This window comes from Betta splendens, chromosome 2 (assembly GCF_900634795.4).
Source record: "Betta splendens chromosome 2, fBetSpl5.4, whole genome shotgun sequence".
In the NCBI taxonomy this organism is placed as follows: domain Eukaryota; kingdom Metazoa; phylum Chordata; class Actinopteri; order Anabantiformes; family Osphronemidae; genus Betta; species Betta splendens.
The window spans coordinates 21,620,475-21,646,522 of NC_040882.2; the positions used below are offsets into that span (position 1 = coordinate 21,620,475).

Here is a 26,048-nt window from a genome sequence, read left to right on the forward strand (position 1 = left end):
AGCTCAGCTGTGTCTACTTGAGTCAGTGTCAGCAAGCCCAAACAATGGAAAGAAAGAGATGACGTCTGTGTCCTAAAGGAGACGCCTTGTTTCAATCAACATACCTTTAATCATACAGTAAATGCTGAACTGCACTTAAAGAGCATTTTTTATTTAATTGTCACTGTGCATCAATAAACTACAACGTAAACTAAAGTTCTCTGTCTCAGACCCAAAGCATGAATATCTTGCTGTGATGCGGACCCAAGACGAACTGGCTCACCAATGACAGTGACTATAAAGGAACAGTTGGCCTGGTTCCCAGAGCGGTCCGTTGCAATGTAGGTGATGGTTTCCTTTCCAATAGGGAACAGCTGGGGAGGAGTGTAGACCGGCTTCACTTGCACCACTATCTGAATGAAGAAGAGACGGAACAGAGTTAATTCTGCTGCTGTGTTGCTGCTACAGTGGATGGTAAATTAGTCAACAGAAAAGAAAACGTCAGCATTTATGACAATACAATAAAACATTAAACCATTTATTCAGAAATATGCCAAACTGTCCTTTGTTCCAGTAACTCAGATGTTGAAGATGTTCTGCTTTTATCAGTTTTATTAGACTTTAAGTAAGTAAAAAGTAAGTATATAATTTTCAGATACACATCCAACCTCTTCTTTAGAGTTGTCTGTGGCGTTCGGTATGAGCCAGCTGACACTGGCTGTCCCACGCCGCTCATCTGTCTCTGCTACAATGTCACTGGGGCACTGGATCCATGGAGGCTCAGTATCTGGAGAGACACACAGGAGAAAAAAGATCCTTTAGAGAAAGGACATAATTACGTGATGAGACTTCAAGTGCTTTATCTGACTGAAGAAAATTAGATTAGGATTTACATTAGACTCAAGTGTTGCAGATGTTCATCCTAACCTGCCTAATGTTATTACTGGGGGAGAAGGTGTGTGATGTCATCTGACCCCTGAACTTTTTAATCACAGCAGCACATACTCATTATTAGTAATAACGCAAAGAGAGGACATCACTGTCCTTGTCCAAACATCATCAAATTCCACGGACATTAGATTAATCTGATCTTTCTCCTTCCATGAACTCAACATCAGGTCTCAATGGTAAAGAGTTTCTGACCTGCAATAAAAAGGATGACAGTGAATACGCACCTTCTGCCAAATGATGATTTACTGAGGTTAAAAGACAAAGACATAGAGTTAAGAATGGCTTCAATCATGATTCCAACTGACTGATAACCTCTGTTTGCTCCACTGGCACTTCTAACCTATCACTAAAGGACACCTGTTGGGCGGGTGCTAACTCACTAGCCACCACGAACTTTGGATGTCTCTCTCTGTCTCTGTGCAGCGCGTTGTCATGAGGTGAAGTCAGCACAGTTCCGTTTAAATCAGTTCAAGGCCGCATTAACTGAGAAAACCCTCCAGGAGCTGGACCTCCATCTGATCAGTGCTGGTCATGCCTGCTGTGTTGAATAAGAGAGCTGTTCCCATCTGGGCCTGATGACCCATCCACTTAGGCATCCATCTCTGTTAAACACTAACACACTTAGCTCCAATTGGCTTCATTCATCTTTATAACAGGGGAGGAATATTTCACTTTGGCTATCATTAACGTGCAATGCGCTAACAAGTTTCTCTGTATGAAGCTCCTCCTAATGTGCCGCCCACATTCAGTCCTTTGATGCCATTCGCTCAATGTGTTTCAGGTTTCAGGCATTTCTACTGCTCTATCTCGTCTATCTACTCTATTCTGTGAAAGCTGTGCCTTCAGAAAAAACCTTCTTGGGTTCCTTTGTTCCTGTACGTACGTTTCTGAATGAAGAAATGTAAGCATTGAGGGCATTCAAAAGGAGGCAAGCACAGCAGCTCTCCACCACCTGTGTCACCTGCAGAACATGCGGAGGGCTGCAGTCTATTAGAATGATCCCCAGATCCCAGTGTGAGACAAGGGAACTGACATGAGTGCTCCGTCATGGCATTGTTTGAGTTAGTGATCCATGTTGCTTCAAAACAGGGTTAGCAGGGTTCTCATTACTCAAAATGCAGATGGGGTATTGAAGACAGGAATAAATCTCTCCCAACTTTCCTGCTGTTCTCCTGCTCCACGTACAGTATCCTGGACCCTATTATCTTGGAACAATTCTTTTTGCTTGCAAATCAACTTACACCAGCTACAGTTAATCTAATAATATGATGCTAATTTAAATCTTCAAACAGCCAAATTTATGTTGTTTTATTGATTTATAAACAGCATCAACTCATACTTTGCCACTGCATGAGGCCCCGAGACTCTCCTTCCCCATGATGTGAAAATGTTCAGCTTTTCCTTTAATTCTCTGTACAATTGCACAACTCCTCCTGAAATGCTGTATACTGCAAGTAAAAATCATTGAAATTCTTAAACAATCATCATTTTGTGTGTAAAAATAAAATGTCTGTTCAGATTCATCAATCTTATACACAGAGCCATTGCTGGACTGCTGTGCTGGGCCTGTTTAGGGAAAAGTTGAATATTTTTACAACCATGCCAACATTCTCTGTGGCTGAGAACTGACTGAATAAAAGATCAATATCTAGCTCTTGTCTGTGTGCTAAGCAAGAACACTGTGTCTTACACTTACACAGATGCACACGCTGTTACACTGATGAACGCTCACCTAACTTGCACCATGGTAAGTGCAGTACCTCTGCAGGACTAACCCAAAACTAATCTGAAGCCAAAATAGCCTCACCTTCTGGCACTGTTACACACTAATGGCAGTAACTCACACTACAGTAGTCTTTACAATACATGACCACACGGTTGTGGTGCGTTACCTGTACAGATGGCTTTATGGACATTAGCGGTCCAGTTCCCTGAGCCCAGACACACTGCCTTCCTGTTTCCCCGGAGACTGTAACCTTGACGACAGGTGAGGAGGCAAGAGGAGCTTGGTGACATTGCCCTTTTCCCACAGGCAGGAGGCGACAGCAAGATGTTTGCCAGGGGCGTGATTGGTGGACAGCGCACCTCTGGGGAGAAACAGCAGCAATCAAAGGATGAATGCTCAGGGGATATTTTCATCTTTGATACATGTCTGGGGAAGCAATCAGTTGTTTCTTTGAATTCATGCAGCTGTTGTACAGTATAAAGACAAAACTGACTGAGGGGTGATTTAAAAAAAAAACCCAATCACCACATTGCAAACACCAAAAACCAAGCACTCAGCTGCATCAACCCACAGAGTCCTCGAAGCTGCATTGAAGAATTCACAACCGACTGCAAAGAAACAAACACGTATGACTCTGCCCTGATGCCAGGAGAAAGACCCAGAAGTTATCAATAAACAGGGACCGTTTTCTGGAAGTTGGATGTTTTAAATAGTGCAGATAGCTGGTTGGTTGGAAGTGAGTCAGAGGAGGCTGGAGGTTTGTGGCTAAACACTAACACTGTCCCTTTCTTGTGTGTTAGGCTTCCTGACCTGAGTGCTCTCTGTAGTGGGCACGAGAGTGTGCAACTATTTTTACTTAACTATCAGTTTTGAAGTGTGTGGGTTATTTTGTGTACATGCGTATATTTGGTTAGCGCAGTGCAGCTATGAGAACGCAGATGTATCTTCCTCTGGTTGATGTAGAGTATGAGGCTCCGTGCAAATACGCACCATATGTTCAACCACTGTGCATGTGCGCGCATGTTCTTATGTGTGTTTACATATGAGTGTAAAACCACATGCCTGTGCTTAGAAATATGTTGTGTGTGTTGTTTTAGAGTCATTTGATAAATTGTTTAGCTGTGTCTTCAAACAGGCTGATTCAATGAGCAGGATCTAACATTTTGTGTGGAAAGTAATGCAAATGGAACCGCTAAATAAAGTAATCTAACTTGACTCCAGAGATTAAGGAACCACAGGACTTTGGATGCAAGATGTATGAAAATGGAAGTAATTCTCTAAGAAAGAAGAGGACTAGAGTAAAGTAAAGTGAAAGGACACTGGGACCCAGACTTCATTAGCAGATTACTGAGGGTTTATTTGCCTAAAGGCTGCAACTGGCCACTAAGTGTGTCTGTGTATGTCTGCTGTAGAGCTACTGAGACGACACTAACCAGATTAGAAACCACGAAAGACGAGTGTTTGTTAAAGACGCAGGTTAAACTCACAACTGGCAAGCGGATGTTTGTTTCAGACTCTTTAGTTCTTTAATGGTTATTTCTTTACTTTCCATTTGTCTGTCTTGTGGTTTTGGCTTGATGTAGTATCACCATGAAATGAAGTAGAAAAATGGAGTTTTGAATTCTGTCTCGTTTTTTTCACGCACGCACGCACACGCGCGCACACGCACGCACGCACGCACGCGCACGCACACACACACACACACACACACACACACACACACACACACACACACACACACACACACACACACACACACACACACACACACACACACACACACACACAGAATATTTCCATAACATACAGTAACTAACTAGTAAAAATGAAGTCAGAAATGTGGCATTGTCATGTTATTTGAAATGACAGATAATATTTCCCAGCAACATACATGGATGGTGGTTTGGGTTTATGAGGGCTTACCAACACACCGAGGTTGGGGTCCACTCCATTGGGAGTTGGCCTGGCAGCTCAGTCTGGAGTCCCCCTCTAGCTTGTAACCTCTCTCACAGCTCACCTGACACTCTGCCCTGAAGGAGGCCCCGCCATCGTTGCACTTCAGGAGGCCATGCTGGGGCTGAGACAGAGGCGGACAGGATCGTACTGTGGGTTGGAAAAGCAATATCTGTGTTATGTTTTACAATTCCTCTTCTGCCTTGTTTATTTCATTAGCTCTTCTCATTTGTGCTACAATATATAGCACCAGAGAAGAAAAACCTGGAAATCATGAAAAAAGAAATGAGTGATAGATCCAAAAGCAACAAATTTTACTGAAAGAGCATCTGCAAATTTGTTTTATAGTTTGATTTTGACAGCTCCACTATGACTGGACTAAAACAAACTCAGCTATTAATATATCATTTACAATTAGTTTTCTTCTAGGATAGAGGAAAAACAGATAAACACATGTACTGTGTATAAATCAACAGAGAAGAAGAAAGTATATCAACAACAGGAATGAACAGCACTATATCATCTTTAGCTGGGGCCTATCATTTAGCCCAGGGCATGAAAGTCCCCATGACATCAAAGACGAAGTTATGTCTGTCTGTTCTGAGTTATGCTGAGGTCTAAAAAAAAGGGTGTGTGGTGTGTTATTTCTCATCACCACCCATAAACAGACAGGCGGTCTAGGGGATACCTCCTCCCTCAGGGCTTAACTAGTTGGGAGGTCCTACAATATGTGGCGCAGCCTACATGTAGAGCAACACATTCAGGCAGACGTATGCACACAAACTGAGAAAATACGGTATATCCCCAAAGCCACATACTATAAATCTGCAACACACACCCTGGAGTGGTACGTCTGAGTCACACTGTTCCTGTCTCTCTGTATAAGTGGCATTTATCTTTTGACCTCTCCGTCTCTCTGTCTTTCTCTCCCTTCTTCCAAGTCCCCACTCTCTTGCACCCCTTGATTCTCTTTTTCTTTAATCGAGTCCCCTGCTCTTTCTTTTATTTAAAAATGTGGTGTGACAGAAAGCAGTCGTCTCCTAGTAGATGTTGAGATCCAAGTATAACAAAAGACCTGTTAGTGTTACATGCAGCTATGGTTGTCTAAGCTAAGTCAAGTCCTGCTGCATGGCTGTTTAAGGGTTTGGAGAAGAGGTCTTGTAGCTTGGTGGCTCATTTGGTAGAACATTGGCTTGGGGAGCAGAAGGTGTCAGGTTCAAGCCCACCAGAGCACCAAGTGTGCCTTCAGTAAGACACTTGGCTGCTCACTGCTCCCATTAGTGAATGGGTAAAAATGCAGAGGTTAATTTCCCCAATGTGGGACACATAAAGTTCGATTCTTATTATATTATATTAATGACAAACATACAAAATATATTTGTGTATAATCACTGTACCATTAGAAGCATTGTTTGTGAGATAGTGTTTTGAATATGGAAGATAATGTACGGTAAAGCAATACTTCAATGTACAGCGAAGGCAGAGGGATAAGAGGGACCTAGAGAGTTCCATCTGGGCTTATGTTGCGCTGTCCGGGTTTTTCATTTGATTTCATTAAATCACCTCTGCAGCTGGCTGGGGTCCCTGACCAGGTGCCGTCAGCCTGGCACAGTCGGATGCTGGTTCCTTGGAGGTCAAATCCTGGCTGGCATCTCACGCCGCACGCCGCATCAAAGTGGTTGTTACACACATTCTGGATGAAAAAGCCATTCTGTGGGGGAGACAGTGCTGGACAGTGCACCACTGTACGAAGAAGGCAGAGAGAAGCAGAGAAGAGATCAACAAACATTATAGTAAAAAGGAAGAGAAAAGCGTGAAAGCAGAAAATTACAGGTTGCCAAACATCACCTCCTAATCTGCACAGAGGGAGGAAGTGAAAGCAGCGATTAATAAATCATTTTGTTCTGATGGCGGCTGTGTCGAAATCACTGGCTCCTTTCGAGAAGTGGGAGGGCCACTGCAATAACTGGAAGCAGACTCATTATTCAGGATGCCCTAACCTCCTACTCTGAAATACTGTTTGTGTTCCAGACGAGTCATCAGTATATCACTACATTATCTAACGCTCATGGTTTTCTTGGCGAACCCTGAGTTTCACTGTGCTGGATTTGTAGTAGTATTGTTTTATCTTTACTGACAGGTGTTTTTGGTTGTGACGGAGGGAGACTGTTTCGGTCTCAGTGGGGGTATTTGTTCCTCTGCATTAGTAATATTCCAAACACTTGAATGTGCTGGAAGCTGTTCGGTATTGTCCAAGGACCAAGCACAGCTCTGATGTCAACGCTGAGGGTAAGATCAACTAGAGAAGTATCAGCCTCCCAACCTTACAGGCACGTTAATGCTGTGAGGGGAGTAAAGGCCATTTAGCCATGGGCGAAGTACGTTTCCAGACAGATTTTGTTAAACTGTTATTCAAACTGTGTCATGGATCCTCAAACGTTCATAAATACATTAAATAAGGTAAATATTATTTGAGAAGATTGAGAACATTAACATAAGTTCCTTTGTGAGTCAACCAGCATGACCAATATTGTGACATTTCCTTTGAATCTTTCTGTCTGTTTTCCTTGCAAACTTGCAGAAAGAGTCTTTGGTGTTTTTTTACAAGCACAAACACAAAGTCATCCTCCTACCTTGACAGGTCATGCCGACAGGCTGATAGCCTGGCCTGCAGGAGCAGTCATTGAGAGAGGTGCTGCCAGGCTGAGACGTGTGCTGCGGGTCGGGGCACGACAGACAGGTGCTCAGGCCTCCTGGCGTTCCCTCAGGTTTAAAGGTGCCGGGAGGACATGCTGGTGGAAGGAGAAAAGGTTAAGCTACTGTAGAAACCAGCCGGCTCAGTTAATACCAGGTCCTTGTTAGGTCCAAGAGAATGCACCGAAATGGAAAGCTGAAGACCTTTATGACTAAAAAGTGAAAAACAGCTGCTCAGATTTATGAGGAGACTTTGATCATATTCATGTCTGGACATGTACAGTACTGGCAGAAAAAGTAGCAAAAGTGAAAACATGACCTCACTGGCAAGGTAGAAAGACTATGATCTGTTCAGCAACTTAATTATTCCAAGCAGTAAAAACACCAAACACCATAAACCACTTTCATTACCAGGAAATGCAAAACAAAAAATAAATATAAGCATCCAAAGTAAATAATGTTTTAGTGAAAGGTGCATATTAGAAAAAGTCCATGACAAAACATCTGGTTTAGTATAAATCAGCTTAAATAAACATTTTCAATCAACTTGATTTTGTTGAGGAAAACAAGGGTCCATCCTGTGTATGAGTGAAATGTAAAATAAAAAACATACGGTCTTGGTACCAAAAGTTATTAGAAGCTTTATGGGACATATAAAGTACAGTATAACATCACTGCCTTGTTTGTTGGCAGAAGTTTAGAAGTCGAACCGTTTCATAAACTGTCAAACAGAAACCTTTAACCAGCAGGATCAATTTAAAGCTGCAGGTGTGACAGAGATCCCACAGTGCTAATATTATTCACCGCTAAGTCAGAGGCCAGGTGTGAATTTACACTGTTGAGGCAATGCCAGCTTGGCCTCTGACCACACTCACTGCCTCTCCCCTCAGCTGTAGCAGGTCAGCCAGGATTTGTTATTCCACTGTAAAGCAAGCAGTGGCTGCTGGCACTAAAATGCACCCACTAACCCACATCACACACACACACACGCACGCACTCTCTCCACACATCAGAGCAGGTACAGTATATCTCAGTGTGTGTGTGTGTGTGTGTGTGTGTGTGTGTGTGTGTGTGTGTGTGTGTGTGTGTGTGTGTGTGTGTGTGTGTGTGACATCCTTTCTGCACTTTTCATTCAATAACTAAAGCAGCTACTTATCCATCCGGTGTATTTTACACTCAGAGGAGGTATCTTACATAAGCCTGAACAGCTGAAAGCGTCCTCTCTGTTCAAGTCCTCGGGAATCTGTTTTACAGCTTCATTTAAAGGTTTACAGGAGCCCTACTTACTTTTAATGTGAATAATAACTCACCCAGAGCAAAATTATGGAAATACTGTATCAGAAAATAGAAAACGGCAATTTCTGGCAGGTAGAAATGTACACAGACAGATGCATGGTCACAAAGACATTTACACACAGAGTGTGGAAAGACCCGATCTGTTTTCTGCATTGGGAGTGATGAATAGTAAGGATAAATGATGAAAAACAAGCAGCCATCTAATCAAAATGGAAAGTCTGGAAAATAAACGTGCAGAAAGACAAACCCCACACTGAAACTAATTGTGTTTGGACCCTGCACTGGACCTGAATCACAGCCAGCAGTGTTGTTTTGGGTCCATACTGCCTGTGTAGTTAACCCTGCTGCACTCTAACCTTCACTTACTGTAGTGTGTGTGTGTCAGAGGAAGTGGACCGTCAGCAGCCAGATGACTACGAAACAGAAAGTCTTCTGTGTCAGGACTGACATGCGTAGAGACAGGAGCTGGTCAAAGAGGGCGACTGTACCCAGTACGAGTCACCGGATCAGAGAATATATACTTCCACTTACACCAGTAGATATTAAACACTGGTCATGAGATCACCTGCTTTTAGAGAGATTATACATCTGATGCTTCATACAAATTTTGTATTACTGTAAGTAGAATTTGAATGCTTTTAAAAATACTGTTTTAACGTGCTACACTACAAATATTAATGGGATAAATAAAAAATCGACCAAACAATAGTTTTTGCGAGAAGATGCACAGCAGCAAATAGAAATCAAAGTCTGGAAGAGCCCTGCAGTATAAACACGTTCCACAAACATAATTAATATTTGAACGGCAAAAATTTCATAAGCAGTCCTAAGTCTTAACAACAAGTACAGTAGTATAAAAAAGACAACAAATCCAAGAACAGGCCAGTCCATCCATTAAACTCCGTGCTCCTCACATGAAGCAAGTCTTAAACTGGCAGACATGTCTGGTCAGGAAGCCAAAGTTCCTATCACACGAGAATCTCACTCGTCTCTGGGGGGATGCTGTGTTCGATTAGCCAGACCTAAAAACAGACTGGGACGGAAACAATGAAAAAAGATCCAGGAGGAGAGCGAGAACATCTGCATCCACAGCCACAACGGCAAACAGAGAGAGGGAGGAAGTGAGAGTGGTTTGCATCTTAGAGGGACACATTCTCCTTAGTCCATGAAATCCACAAACACACGCCTGGAAACACATCCGCTAATCCATGCAGCAACATTTTGCACTGACCTTTGACTGAACAGTCTTTGGAAAACATCAGTGTTAAATAAAGACCTTCTCTCCCTACAGATACAGATAAAAAAGGGGAAACGCTCAACAAAGCTTCAAATATAACCAGATACAGTATTTAGGTCAAGTAAGGATACATACAGTGCAACACTACTGCTGATGGCGGAGGCTGACTGTCAGTGTCACATGGACTAGCTAACCTCATTATGTGCAAAGCTACAAAGCCAAACAAAGACGACGGTGGGTGTTCCATGTTGCTCATAGGCTGCTAAGTTTGACCAAAAGCCTTCCAAACTGTGGTCAAAGGCCATCTCACACAACAAATGTTAACTCTGACCTGTTTTAACTGAGAAAACAACATTTACATGCAAAAACATTTTCCACTTTTAACCGAGACTTCCCATGCAAACTTGAAATTGGACAGTTATAATGTATAATCTGGGTCATAAAAACAGCTAAATACACGCACGGAGCTGACAAAGAAGTGGAGAAACTGGTGCTCAGTGTGAAGCAAATGCAGTGTGTATATATATGTTTGTTTTAAGCCAGGAGACTACATGCATCCCAGGCTGGACCACCAGAGGAGCCTAAGGGTGGGACTTAGAAGAATGTAAAGAACACATACAGAGAAGATGGACAATTCACCCCCAGGCAGAGGCAAAACATGGAGCCACTAGAACAACTGTCCTCTTCGACACAGAGGAAGCCTGTCTGAGTTCAGCTATTTATTATGGATTAGGGAGCGCTCAGCTGCACATTTCATTGTGAACAAAAATGATGCGATCCACAGCCAGGTGTCATCTGGTTCAGATTCTACTACTGAGCCAAACCTACAGTAAATGACACTGCAGCGATATTAGGGCAACCTTAACACATGGGGCTTTTGAAGTACACAAAATACAGGGGATCAGGCAGCTCCTAATGATAGTCTTACTGAAGAACTTGCTCCTGAGTTAAACTGCAAAGCAAAAAAGGGGGGATGGGGCTGGGATGTGCCTGCTGCACAGCTGTCCACCTACACGGCCTCCGTCGGGAGGAAGTGACTTCGGCGGACTCCCCGATCCTCAGAATGTAAAACCCCTGCAATATGATGCAAAGCAGTCTTCTGAGAGGAGACTGGAGATGGCTGCTCCAATGCTGCGTGCCTGATTATTATTCAAACCTTTCCCCAATGGAGAAGGACTTCACAGTAATTGCTAGATGTGTCTTGTGCATTCTCAAGGACGGGGAGACTGTCCTATTTGCTTATTACAGGCTTCAGCAGCAGTGGAACTCATCGGGAGAATGAGGCGAACCACTGCACAACCAACTGAACAAACACATGTTGGTCTCAAGATTACAGATCCGTCAGTGTCTGTGGTATGAGCTCAGAATGCTCAAGACTAACATGGCACTGCACTGGGAATGATACGCTAACATGTATCTCTCTACATTGACAGGAGCAAAAATGAAGATATCACAGTAGCAGCAGATTAAAATAAAACGCGTATGTGCTCCTCTTACCGTTGACTGACGGTGACCTGCACATGGTACAGTAGGTGCAGGGAGGCTTGGATTAGTAAGAGAGATGATAGGCGACCTACGGTGGGCTCAAACTGATGGACTAATGGATAGAAACATGCAGAGGAGAGCTAATGAAAGCTTCACAGTACACAGTTGTGTTTCATGCTCTCCTGCAGAGCAGGGTCTTATTAGAGCGGGTTTACAGCCTCTCTCCCTCCTCACTCCTTCATCTCTGTCTGCTTTTTTTCACACATATACACAGAGTGGCCTCAGTTTATAACACAAGTCATGTTTTCTTTATGGAATCCGTGACCTACAAACACAGAAGCTGAAGTCATCAATTAAGTCCATTTACAGACCTATATGTGTCACTTAATGAGGGTAGAAAGGGGAGCAGGCTGAAACGTGGTGTTTAGGAGCAACTAAAATGGATTTCAACACGGCACTACAGCCTTTTACTGCATACAATCTGAAGCAAAGACTAGTCACTGAACACCTTAAACACTGGGACCTTTTAAAACCAACATGAAAACTCCTCTCTAGACATTTGTAACGAGCTGCTAAGTTTTATTTCTGCTAAACTGTTCCCTTGATTTTGACCTGTAACAAAAGGAAACAATAAATAAATAGAATGTGACTTTAGTTGGAAATAATATAAATTTCATTGTTGTGTCTAAATTTTAGATTGTGTCAGGCTTTAATTAAAATAACATTGTGTGCCTTTATAATATCTTAGAGGCAGTACCACTTTGCAGTTGTCTTCCATATAAATAATATTTATTACAGAGTTTATTAGTAATAATCCCCCCCGGCCCAGAGCCAGCCTAATCTTTGCCAGGCACTGAGAGTTCCCCATCCCTTCACTGCAAACGATGCATGGCTCCAGGGCGAGGAATCACCCTCCCACTCTCTTTCCACCCTGCTCACCAAAGAAAAACACAGACTGATGCTTTCATCCAATAGTTCAGGCAATTATTATGAGTTGGGAAAGTCGGGGGGGTGTCGGCACTTGACCCCCCCAAAAACCCTCTGTCGCTTGTCCTCAGGAATCCAAGACATTTGCCCCCTGCTCACAACAACAAGACGGAGACAAACTCCTGTTGAGCAACTGGAGTCTCACTTGCCACGAAAACACTGGGAAACAAGGAGTTGGACGTGAACATACTGTACAGAAGCAGACAGTCTGCTGCAGTTATTGATGTTGTGGGATTAGGATTCAAACAGTTGAAGGAAACACAGAGTCTTTATGAGACAGTTTATGTAACACGTTGGCTAAAATCACTGCTCTGGTAGAAATATATTTACTTTGCAAAACATTTAAGTGCAAATTTCAACGGATCAAACAACAGGGCAGTGTTGGGCTACTTTCATCCATCTGCTGGCAGAGGCACTAATGGCTGCCAGTTGGCTCCAGTGTCCGGCCACCAGCACGTTGGTCCAGAAGAAGAGAAGATTTCTGTAACTCACTGACTTTCTGTCTCGCGTCGCTATGGACCTTTTCATTTACAGAAAGAAAACCACTGAGCTAAAAGACAGAAGAAGAAGATAAACCACCAGCAGTATGAATATATAAATCAAGAAAGGCCTCAGTCTGATGCAAACGCTCCTGTTAATGTTGTTCCTTACAACCATTTCAACACCGCAAATGTCCGTTCTGCCTTGTATTTAAGCATATGACTGATTCAGAGGCTCACTAGCATGGCAGCGTCTTTATGGTGCGTCCGGTGGTGCACGCAGACTCCACTAATTCCTCCTCAGACAGTTATCTGCTGCGTGTCAGACAGTGAACGTGGTATATTTTAATGGGTCAGTGGAATGTGGACAAAGCAGGCCCAAACATGTTTGCGCCTGTTGATCCCTACGTACTATATACTTTAGGATAAGTGTTGGTGTGACTGTGCAGGGCGAGATGAGCGGCGTGCCGAGCACTGTGGCAGTGATAACAAGCGTGGTATCAAGTTCAGACACATTCCTCGGGCTTCAAAAAACTGCATCCTCGCTGCCTTTTGTTTCCATTTTCTTTTTAATTTGCGCTGCAGACTTCTGAACGGGGGTGAAGTCAAAGTCAAAGGGAAGACATGTAAAAACTATGTTGCGACACATCTCATTTTAATTGCTCTGTTCAATTTATTTCCACCTCGAGGCGTCACCTCATGGAATCGCTCAGTCATTCACATCAAGACCACAAATATTTACAAAGTGGATGCCGTGAATAATTTGTCTCTGGTGCCGTCAATCCACAGAGAATTGTGTGCGTTATGCTCAGGGTCAAGTTGGAGCTGCTGCCGCACGTCTCCTTTCAGAATCACCAGGCTTCTATGAACTTAATATTGTAAATATTGTGCAATTCTTCCACTATCAGCTCTGAGGAAATGTTTTGTTACCCTCACTGCTTACTAGTCAACAGTTCATATCCTGGAAATAACAACATCCATCACTAAACAAAATCCGTCTAAAAAAACAGACAAAAACACAGAGCCTGCACATACAGTAGCTGCTAATGTAACTTCAACACATTTGTAAATGGCTGAACCAATCATAAATACACTGATCTCTTAAGTTTGGTTATCACCAGCCACATACAGTATATTCTCTGATAACAAATGTTTGTCATTTGTTAGATGCTTGCTTGCTTTTCTCCCACTATTCCATTCATCCCCAGCAGAGCCGTCCTCGGTCAAACAAAGTCTGTGCTGATATCACATTAACACAGTCCAGAGCTCCTGTCACTCTCTAGGGCTACAGAAGGGACTGATAAACCAGAATGTGTGACAGGAGGAAGACATGCTACCTTCCTGAACCCCCACATTTCTCAGTTTCCCCATCCCTCTGTCACAGATACTGAACTAGATATTTGGTATCTGAAGAGCGGCAACGATTTGAAAGACGACCACACTTCAGAGGAACTGGGTCCTTCGTTCCATTTCTATCTGCTGGGATTCCAGTCATGTTTGGAGGGAGAGATTGTTTCACTTGGCTGTTGACAGATTCATAAGCAACACTGCTGTGCGCTGCAAGGATTTGGATAGTGTTTCCAACAGAGACCAAAGCCAGTGATAACAATAATAAGAATAATCCGCTGAGAGGCATGTTCTTATTATATTCAGTTGTGTCAAAGACCTTAATGTGAACAAACAAAGTAAAAAACAATGAGATTTTAAAAAACATTCTCCGTTTGGACATGAAGACTAAGGAAACCAGAGACCCTTAGACTCAGACTTGCATCTGTCTGTCACTCTAAGATTACTGCCATAATTCACACATCTACAGTTAGAGTATATTAGAGGGACGTGTGAGGTTTCTGAAACAGTCGCTTGTTCAGTTTACATCTATACGTTTCACGGGTACAGCGAGACTCATTCATCACTTCAAAGCCACTACTACTTCAAAGCAGCTTGTAAGTTCTCACGAAATACAACCTGTTATAAAAGTAGTCTACAAACGCGTATGAGCACATTTCACACCACTAGACTAAACCAAAGCTAAGATAAACAGCGCTATTAGTGGCTCTGACTGCTAATGAATCCACAGCAGCAACCGCATGTCACCAAGACACGATGAATATGCCAACGTATGAACCAGTGCCCACAACAACATGGCGCCCCTTCCCCCAGCAGAGCTGCTTATATGAGCTGGTAGGAGACAGACAGAGGAAGACGTCCTGAGTTGTGGTTGCAGCGCCTCACTGTGTTCTTCCTTCCACGGGACGGCTGGGCCAGCTCTGCAGTCTGCTCTCTGCTAATAATTAAACCACTGAAAGTGATTAATAAGCAGAGTGGCGCTCCAGTCTCGACAACATCTGATGAAAATTAGGGAGGCGTGCTTTTTGGCACAATGACCTCAATGCCCTTTACTTTTGCTCTCAGTTCACAAATCCTCCGACTTGAGTTGCTCCCGTTGTCTTTTTGACATTTAAACACTGGTCTGATTTATTTTAAATTATAAATTGTACAAATAACAGTAGTCCATCCTTCTCTGCCTTTTATCTAACTCTAAATTAAAACCATATGGGTACAGAGAGGAGGACCAAGAGGGCAAACATCACTAGGATTATGTTTCCATGGTTCCACTATTAGAGTTGAATATTTTGTACAGAACCGGTTCTTTTGTTTTTCTGAATTTGAGCAGTCCAAATAACACTAACACAGCAGCAAGTTCATCTGTAAGTGGTTCTCTTCTATCCAAACAAAGTGTTCCCCTGTGAGTGTAATGATTGCACATTGAATAAAATTAATGTATCATCCTATGGTCTTAAATGACAGAGACCACCTGTATGAAACTGCAACACCATACTGTGTGAGCTGGAGATACACAGTAACATAGCAAACATTGGATATGCAAGTGTCTAATTAATTTGCTATTACACAAGCTACAGACAATTATTGTACCTGGATAGTTTCCAGTGTCAAATAAAGAGATGAATGTGTTTCCAAAAACATAATCCATCAATTCTGTGGTGGGACCGTTCCAAAGGCTTAAAGGCTGAATCTGAGGACTTCCCCACATGAAGAAAGCCACTGCCTAACCACTTCCACTTAGAAGGAAACATCTCCAACATACCTGGCAGAGGATCATTAGATCATGAGTCTTCCACGAGTCCCTTTAACAGGGTAAGAACAGAGAACACCAGTTTGACATGTCCTTGAATTCTGATTTAAACAGATTTAAATTAATGATAATATGAATTAGGACAAAGATGAGGGCAAGGCTAAATATTTGTGTCAGGAAAACAAATGACATAATGTAGACTATTTGACTGGTTTAAATTCGCATTAGCATGGATGAATCAATACTGGAATTATTTATTATTCCATGATAGCATTTGTAACACAATTTGCGCATTCTGTGAATGAGAAGAAGTGGGAAGTGAAGTAATAACCTAAAAAAAGGGTAAGTTTGAAAATTACAGCAGTATTACTGTTTACACTGATAAAAAAAATCACTGTGTGAAATGTGGTTTGCAGAAGAGAAGGAAAACACAAAGCAGGATGTGGTATATCCAGCTAGGAGCAAAAAAGTCAGAGGTGAAGGAAGACCATTAAGGTTTTAAATACAAACAAACCCGTCACTGTCTAAGTCCTCAAGTCCTATGGCTCATTACTGGATTTGCTGATAGCTATCTGCCCTGTGGGCAGCTTACGCTGATTTAAATGGACAGGGTGCTTATTTAAATTTCACCAATACTGAGTTTTGCAGCAACCTGAGTCAAAGTGGACCTGGCTTGACTGACATGGAAATTAAACAAGGACAAGAGGGAGAGACTGGGGAACTCCCAGTGTCTGCAAAAAAATGCTCCTTCAGTGGAGAAAAGGCTGAGCGAAAGTAATTTTGGTCCAACTGTGGAAAGCAGCAAAACACAACTGCAGATTGTTAGTAGTTGTTTCTGTTGATAAGGATGCCTGATAGAGGAGAACAAATACAGATACAGCTTTTTAACCCATACTCTACACCAGATCAACTGCTGTAGGAAACCCCAAATGGCATTAAATAGCTGGTAATACAAAAACATTACTTATTGAAGGGCTGATGCAGCCCAGGTTGAGAAGGAAAGTGAGCTGTTTCATTGTGTGACTTCATGGGAAGGCTGTGAGACAGAACCCCACATTTACAGAGTGCGTCCTACCTGTGCACTCATGCTGAAGGCCATTGCCGTAGTATCCCTTCTCGCAGATGCAGTCATACTGTCCAGTGTGTGTGCCACACTTACAGCTTGCCATGAGGTCGCAGCAGTCTTTACCCGCTTCACACAGAGACGAGCAGCGTGACAGGTCCTCCTGGATGTAGTCGCCTGTAGGAAGGTCTGAGGATGGGAACCAGACACAGAGGAGCCGTGGCTGCATTACGAATGTTTGACAGCACGTGGGATCCTTTCAGTTGGACTGAATCATTTCAAGACATTCACGTTGTAAGGAATACATTAATCATCAGTATGTAATTATTTAATTTTTGGCAGAAACTAAATAAGTTTGTAAAAACATAATTTTTTTCCCCCATGAGAACATTGATGATTGTGTTTTCCAGTGGTTGGACTAGTCAGTATGTGTCATGCTCTAGCACTGCTAGAGCAGTGCTACGAAGCACATTGTGAGGAATTGTAAAGGATGATCAGCACAGGGCAAAAAATGCTCCAAAACACAGTCAATTCTGTTACTGTATACTGGAGGTGATATCATTTGCTTCATTTTTGTATTGTACTGCTCAACCGGCAGACGCCAACGGAAGAGAGACAGACACAGTTTGCTTTCAGACTGTTGCAGAGTCGCTGGGCAGACTTCAAGTCAGGCTGAGCGAGACCAACCGGAAGCACAGCTGATTGTGTAGTACTCTATGTGTTTTCACGGGACGTTCCACCCATCTGTACCACGGCACCTCATGCGTCTGACACCGTATCTGAATATGTACACGGGCAAATGCGTGTGCGTGATTTACAGCTTTCTACGAGCCCAGCGCTGTAGTTCACTGTGTTTTATGGTGATATTTTAGGTTTTAAAGGCATGACTGAATCCTTTCTTCATCAAATTGTGGGAAGTCCCCCTCAAGTGTGGGAAAAAATCGTTGCTCTGTCCAATTTTTTGGAAGTGAGGCCTAATAGCTGTTGGCAGCACATAACAAAAGAGACCATGCAAAATTTCCTCTGTCAGATTCCATTTAAATTATTATGGGCTTACTTTTAAGTAAACATTGAATTTTAACAGGGTCAAACCTTCATTCAAGAAATATTGCTGCAGGTCAATTTATGATTATGGGAACCCTGATGCTTCAAAGACACTGTGGTAGCTTTAACTTTAATTGACCAAAACATGGAGTCTGATTAATGTTCCTTTGTGCGGCTAAAGCGGCTAAGAGGCAACGAGGTGAGACGTCTATGTGGCTGTGAAAAGACACACAGATGCTTTTTTAAAAATAGTTTACAGTAAATGACGCAAAACACTGAAGACTTTGAGGATGTAATTAAAAGACGTACAACAGCTGTGGCTGTACTCTTTAACAAGACAAAACAGATCAGTAAAAACAACGGCGTCCTTCTTACTGTACCTTCATGTAGAGCACGGCGCGCCAGAGCCTCAAACTCTGCAAAGTTGTGCACCAAGTAGCAGTGTTGGTCCTTGGGATGCGAGGCCATGTCGTGGAGTTCCCTGATGTTCCCCTGCCAGATCCCCAGAGTGAAAATCTCAACGCCACGGTCCCTTAGAGCTGCTGCCACGGGCCGGGGGTCTCCACCATTCGAGTAGCCATCAGTGATCAGGAAAATGACCTTGGTGGAATTGGCACGAGACTGACGTAGGATTTGCTGTTAGAGAATAAAGAATAAAGTTCAGAAGGTGAAAATTACCAAATTACTCCTTTTTACTCGTACATGAGTATTAGTTGCTCAGTTACACTCATGCAAAGCTTAGTGTGCAACTGTTAGGTGTTGAAGTGCTGTATCTACTCACTCTCACTCACTCACTCGTGTGATGACATGTGTGAAGAATGTACCGTTTTCGTAAGAAGAAGATCGAGTTTGTGACTAAGGCTGACCATTCAAAAGCACAATACAAAGATCACATTGCCTCCCAGATCTACCAACATACTGTAGCCTTCAGCTTCGGTGACTTGACGAAATTGAATAATAAAGAACGTCACACTCAACCACTAAAAGCAGCCCTGAAACCCTACATCAGCAAGAGGGCAGGAGGGGAGGAAGGGACAGAAAAAGGAGAACGCTCTACAATTGTAATTACTTCTCCTACAAACTACGCAGCTGCTTGCCAGTGGTTTGAAACCGCCGGAGAACACTGGGCAAGAAAGAGCAGGCTGCCGTGTCTGCCCCAGAGACCGGCTTCAATTTCCAAACTAACTTTAGCCGCCGTTAGCAATTTACCACGTACAATTAAACAGGACAGAGAAACATATCTTAAAATAACAGGACCATCTGCTGGCTTTGCTTTGAAGTGTTTTGGTTTGTCGTAAGGGTGTTTTAAGTGAGAGTGAGAGGTTATGTGGATGAAACCCAGTGAACAATGGAAAAAAGAAAGGTTAGTTGGAGCAATGCAGTGGAGGGAATATACAAGAAATTGAAGAAGCAGGATCAGCCAAGATGAAGTCAGTAGGACAGATATTCGCTTACAGACGCAAAGGACGACAGCATATCATAAAGAATTTAAAGTTTGAAGGGGAAACGAAGAATGTGTCTTAAGGGGAAGCGGACGGACGTTCTGTGTTTTGAGTCCAAACACAATGTAATAGTCACACAGGGCAGGTTGTAAAAATTGGGAGACGTGCAAGGGTGTAACTGCCGGGGAAGAGAAACAAAGCAGGAGAGAAAGCTCTGGTCTTTATTGTCTAATTGGCTAAACATCAAGCAGCTCCGGTTGCTCTGGAGAGCTGGAATTAGAGCCTGTGCAGTGATGGAGTGAGGCAGGAATGAAGAGAGAATAGAGGACATGGTTCCCCTGCTTTGGTTTGTCTATGACAGGCTTCATCTCTACATCGACGCAAGTACACTGACTTTAGGTCTTTTATTGACCACGAGACTGCTGTTGGGTCACAGTGGTTTCTGTGTCGCCGTGAGTCAGTGGCTGGTGTTAGTGAGAGAGGAGACGCCACCAAACGGGTACTAATACTCCCTCAAATAGCCTCCACATACTTGAGGTCAGAATATTAGGATGAGGACAACCACAGAAGCCAGTGTGTACAAAAAGGCTGAAAGCAGCCCCTCTACCTGACTGTTCCAGGCACAGAGTACAGCACAAACGCCACGATAACATTTCTGCAGCCAAGTTCAATTTGTTCTATTCAATTCAAAAAAGCAAAACCATGTTACATCAGGTACAAGGATTCGTAAAATCCTTTGTAAAAGGCATTTTGCGTACAGTCCAGTCTGGTCCTAGTGAAGGTACATTGCTGTATTATTCGGAAACTATCAACACTTTAAAGATATTCAACCTATTCTGTACATGTCTCTGAAGAACAGCTGTATGTCAGTTTAATTACAGAGTAAGTTCATAACTATATACTTGCCAAAGCCCTGAATGCCTTTAACGTAGCCAACCAGCAAGTGGCAGATGAAGATTTCACAAATACACACACACAGTGAAGTAATTGTAAGTGTAGTCCCAGTACACTTCTCTAACTCTTTTATCATGGTGTCATTAGGTTCATTATGACACAAAAACCCTTTCTGACTGACTGATCAAAATAAACAAGTGGTAACTATAACCTTGAGCCCACTGATGAAACTGTTATCCCTATTGTGGCAGGCTCGCCATCTCCAAGCTCTGAGATGCTTTCATAATTACAACTTCAAAAGCAGGCACTTCTTTGGACTTGGCAGGAGGGATGAGCATCTTTTCCACACCTCGAGGGGCCAACAAGGATGCCAAGGTTCCCCATCTGCTAATCAAAGATTTATATTTGCATGAAAGGTAGTGTGAATGCTAATTGAAAGCACCCTGCACACAACCCTCCACTGCCACACTGCTGCCAGAACCCACCTGGCTCTGGGCTTTTATAGGTAAAATATGTAGTTTACTGGAATCTATTCAAGATCAGCATGAATAAACCAATCAAATATTCTGGATCACTGCATGGTTGGCCCATATAAACTCTTTATTTCAGTTGTTTCACACTTCAGTACTATTCAGCCAAGAATAAAGGAATAACGATTCACGCACTTCTGTGGTCTCAATCACCTTATAAGTTCTACTATCAAACAATATAAAGCTTTGTTGTTTGTCAAATGCACCTTCCAAAAACAAAAACTTTGTTTGCAGACATTCCACTTCAGCTTTAAAAAAGCTGCAACTGCATCCCTTCAGAAAGACCTCTCCCGTCGGTTCGGAAGTGAGAATGCTTGTTTTGACAGAAGATCTGCTCTTGGCTTGCGTGGCAAGAATAACAACAACAATTCTGCAGGGGCCCAACAGAAAAACATGCACACATGCACACACAATTACAGACTTGAGTAACTTCTCAGGGACGCATACTTTGGATATCTGAGATAAACTAGGTCACCTGCAAAGATAATTTGTTTCCTGGTTGAATCAGTAATTAACCAGACTCCTGTGCCAAACATTGTGTTTTCCTCGCTGCATGCCATAGAGAATTATCACATGTAGATATAGTAGATGTAATTTACATAAGAAATGATATTTAAGCCCAGATTTCTTTTGATTCAGATTAAGAGTGTGGAGCACATAACTAAGACTTCTAGTCAGGGTGACTTGAGCCTGCAATTACACCAGAGTCTGGTCCAGTACACGTGGAGATTTTCTCTTCATTACTTCTATTTCTACCTCTGTTGTCTTTGTATCCATTTCATTATGACATCACTTGGTATTCCACAGAATAACGGGGAGCCCCAGAGGTGGATTATACTGTAAATCACCCAACATGAAAACCCTGCAATGGTATTTGCATAAAAATTTAAAGTCTTCTTTTACAGTAGATAAATTCCAAGGTGTAGAGATAACAATGTATAATTTTTGAAAGACGCATAAGCATTCAAATGGAAGTTTCCAAACCCATAGAAAAGATCACATATAATTGTTATACTGTCTGGGTTATACTTGGCAAAATATAAGGGATGGAAAACTCCTCCTAGGATACGACAGTTAGGAAAAGGCTCCCAGTTCGGGTTAGGGTTACCTACAGTACTGTATAGCACTGCGATGGTTTAAGCCTCGTCTGCCTGTCGTGTATTTGTATGCAGGCCCTAACTGAAACCAGTTGGATGGAGCAGTTTAATGCCATCTAAAGTGTCTGAGAGCGAGCAGACAGCCAGCCAGTTGCCAGGACGGCTGTTTGTGTTAGCCTGATGGTTTCTGTCACAACACCATTCATCAAACTCAACAACTCAACCTGAGACGACAAGAGAGGAAGAGACACACTGACAAAGGCAAAGTAATTCCACAACGTGATGCCAAAGGGGGAAAGGCTATCTTGGCTGTCAAATGAAGCACCCTCATTCAGCCGTCCCTGCAGGCCACAGCCTCTTGTTGGCATCACAAAGTGCTGAGACTAAACATTTCTGCCACCAGCCGTGCCCCAGTCGGGCATCAGGAAAACTGGTCTGATTGATTGGGGAGAAGAATAACAAGGCCATTTACAGACAGGCTGCCAGTTACATAACAGTGGGAATACTGACCTGGCAACTTTCTACCACTTCATTGTGGCTATTACAAAAATTATTTTAAAACAGTATTATATTATGGAGTTCAGTTTGCGATTTGGGAGACCTGACCTCATTACGCAAGCATTGAGCGATCCACAGCATAACGTCTAAGGCTCAAGGACTCAAGAGACTCAAAAGACTCAAACAGCCATGAAGACGTTTCCCATCTTGCCTAAGGTCAGCTCAGACCACACAGCACTTACGATGTAGCTGTGGACGCGTTTCCTCCATATATTGCTCTCTCTATGCTTTTTGCTGTCGTTTCTACTGATGGTTTAATTTGCCGTGCTCCCACAGCTGTAGGTGGAGAGAAGAGAGATGTTAGAGGTTGTGGAGGAGATTAATGTGAGGGTTGCTTCTTATTGATTCTCCTGTTCATGGCTCTTTGGTAGGATAATTTATAGTAGACCTTGTAACATAAAGCGTACGCTTGAGGTGAGGTCATTTAAGGAGGATTGGTTTTGCTCCAAGATTACAGTATATGGACTCTATTCTAAGAGATGCCATAATTTTCCTCAAAAACCACATCATAAATCAAGAGCGATGTAGATCATAATAGGACGATGCTTATACTTGTTCTCCAAAACATCACTACCAATATGAATTCAAATAGGCTGTTGCTATGGAACACCTATGTTTAATGTTTAGAAAACTGAGAGTTCAAGGTGTTTCATTTGAATTGAGCTCTCCACTAAAAGCTGCTTTGGAATTCTGGGCAATATCGTGTCTTGGGGGACGAGTTTCTTGCCAATGCACAGCATTTCTGACATGAACTGATTAAGCTGAGGTGGGTGTGTACTCCGGTCTCTTTATTTCGGAAACTAATTGGAACAGTGTTTCTTGCAGAGGCTGAACATAGTAGGCCCAAAATGCTGCACAACTGGAATGTTACAAGAAAATTATATGATGAGGCATCGGGCTAAAACGACATGCTGAGGGCCTATTTGTGGGTTTGCATTTATGTAACAATGATTTGCACCTAGCAAATACCGAAGCTGTTTCATACAGTCATGTAACACATTTTCCTTTCATGGAGGCTAATTCAACAGTATGTGGTCCAGTATGTTTCAGGCTGTAGTTTGTGCTGCAGTAACACATTATACAAAGAAGAAATAAATGGGTTGGACTACACTGCAGTAATATTGTGTTAGACGATGTACCTAATAAGCTGCCAACTCAGTATATCGTCACGAACACAAACAGCGCCATCCAGCCACCCAGACAAACACGTACACATACTCACTTACCAAAGAAAACAAGCCAATGGAATCTGGCACTCTCAATCTCCAACCTCAACATAGCAAGTGGTTTGCTAATAGATCTACGCGCTTAGCCCACAAAAACATGTTATTTAGTCTGCCACTGTGGGCTCTCTGAAATAGTTTTGGTTTTTTCAGGTGCCAGTGTATGACGCTTTTGGTAAATCCTAATCTAAAAATGCCAAAATAAATCCATACGCTTAAAGAATTTGTCTGCATTGTGCCTTTAATCGCGCCACAACAGAGCTGCTGGTTAACACTTTTTTTTTTATAAAACAGTAAGGTGTCGCAGTTAGAATGGTTGTCAGCTATGTGGCTGTTGGAGATACTGTACACCTCTTCGGCCAGACTGAAACCACCCTAATGCTATTTATGCTATTCGTAGGATAATAAAGTGGTAATTAAAAATAGGGTACTAAAGCGTTCAACAGTTGGTTCCTGTCCTTGCCAATGCCTTCCTGACCTTTGACCTTGCTGACAGAGCAATATATTTCAAAGCCTCCTTACATTCCTTTATAATTTGCACACTCTATTCTGTGCCTCACTAAATCAACATTGACCGTTTTCACGCATACGCTCACAGGAAATCTACTAAGTTGGTGTCTGTAGCTTTACCAGTCGCTAAGCAGCCTGAAACTGTGTGTGTCCTTGCGGTTACATTGAAGTGGGGCCCAAAAAACATGTTTTTCTAACAAAGTGGGGCCCTATGGCCACTTGTGGCACCCTTTGGCCAGGCCCCACAACTCTGAAGGCCTGTTTGAGGGTCAAGATGGGATTGTGTGTGGTGTGTGCGTGCGTTTACATATAATAACATAATTATGTGGATGTGAGAAGGGAGAATCTTTTTTTCCGTTTTGACACAACCTTTTTCCAGGACAGAAGTCTCAAAATGTTGACCCAACTGGACATGAGCTTTTCATGTCCCTTTCAAATACTGTTGTAGGTGTAGGTGTCATGGCAGGCCCACACATACTGTATCTTCTGATCAAGATGAAAGTATTCACAGCTGTCAGTAAAATTGCTTCATTCAGCCCCCGTTTGTGAGCTTACTGCAATGCTCCAATAGATTTAAAAGGAAAAAAAAAGAGGTAATTGTGGGTAGCAAGTGAATACCCTCTAATGGGATCGGGTTAAAAGACATAGTGCTGTGTGGTTATTTCCACTCTGGCAATGAACTACTTCTGATGCATGTAACAGAGAAGGGGATAGTAAGAGGAAGAATTTCCTCTGCAAATCGTCGATGAAAAAGGCGTCAGTGGAAAAAATAAAATCAGTGAATTGCAAATCTTTATCTGCTCTCTTTGGCTATTGCTCGGTTTTTCTTGCATTTTCACACATCATTAGGTAATTTCCTGTAAATGTGTACATCAATCAATCATGTGACACAAAGACAATAAAACATATCAGAGCCTAGTGCTAATACACACTCTCAACTACACTTCCAGAGTAGTTTCCACTGCACTAGGTCCAAGTGAGGCAAAAGTAGAAGCTCTGATGTGATTTCTAGCTTCAAGTACACCCAAAAATATTTCCACTGGTTTCATGTGCACACACATAATGTAGACGGAAATGTGTTTTTAATCTATTGCCAACAATGTGCACAGGCACCTGCAAAATATTCACACATAAATATGATATCTTAGACTTCTAAAAGCCAGAAGAAGGGATGTAAGCCACTGTTCCACTCACAATTATGTCTCTTTAGGAGATATAATTGTAATTGGAAAATTCTTTGAGCACTTTAGTATTAGGAAGGTAAAAAAGATCTATATACTGTATAGTAGGTGTAGACCACTCTGCCTGTCAAAACTGGAGAGAAAAAGCAGGATAGATGCATAAATAAATACTTTGTAGTCACATAATTTGCAAAATGTAATTACTTACTAGAACAAGTCTTTTTCTTTTGTCTGCAGCATTTTTGGCCTAAGCCCAACTGGGACATACTGTATTGTGTGGCATCTAGACCAGCACATGCTGTCTTCTGTACATCAGTCCAATACACCCTCAAAAAAAGACAATAAAGTGTAGAACAAACTGGAAGCAGAAGGACAGCTACTGTAGTGAAAGAACAAATACAGTAAATGAACAAGAATCAGATGGTGAAATTCAGCAATCAAAAAGAAAGCAACTAAAATCAGCAAAGCCCAATTCTTCATCAGCAATAACTGTAGTAATGTAGTCTTTCAGCAAAGTGATGAACAACTGCACAAGTGTTGAATTAGAGCCATTTTCACATTACAATTCCAAACAGACAGAAAAAGCTGTATAAACATACAGATGACTCACACACATGCACAACTT

The 26,048-nt window shown here is 42.4% G+C and overlaps 1 protein-coding gene across 7 annotated transcripts in view; it reads right to left on the reverse strand.

Annotated features, from left to right (window-relative positions):
* Positions 1-26,048, reverse strand: part of svep1 (sushi, von Willebrand factor type A, EGF and pentraxin domain containing 1) — a 57,766-nt gene that overhangs the window by 20,739 nt on the left and 10,979 nt on the right. For 6 of the 7 annotated variants that reach the window (XR_003787880.3, XM_029170191.3, XM_029170183.3 and 3 more), the window contains 8 exons: positions 18,369-18,624; positions 16,957-17,133; positions 7,243-7,401; positions 6,173-6,352; positions 4,580-4,759; positions 2,823-3,017; positions 648-766; positions 263-392 (listed from right to left, as the gene is read on the reverse strand). Coding sequence is in view for 6 of the 7 variants with exons in the window: in XM_029170191.3 (XP_029026024.1) it covers positions 263-392; positions 648-766; positions 2,823-3,017; positions 4,580-4,759; positions 6,173-6,352; positions 7,243-7,401; positions 16,957-17,133; positions 18,369-18,624 (1,396 nt within the window). In the remaining variant the exon portion in view is untranslated. Of the gene's footprint in view, positions 1-262; positions 393-647; positions 767-2,822; positions 3,018-4,579; positions 4,760-6,172; positions 6,353-7,242; positions 7,402-16,956; positions 17,134-18,368; positions 18,625-26,048 lie in introns of those variants that run through there. The other variant, XM_029170231.3, reaches the window with a different exon arrangement.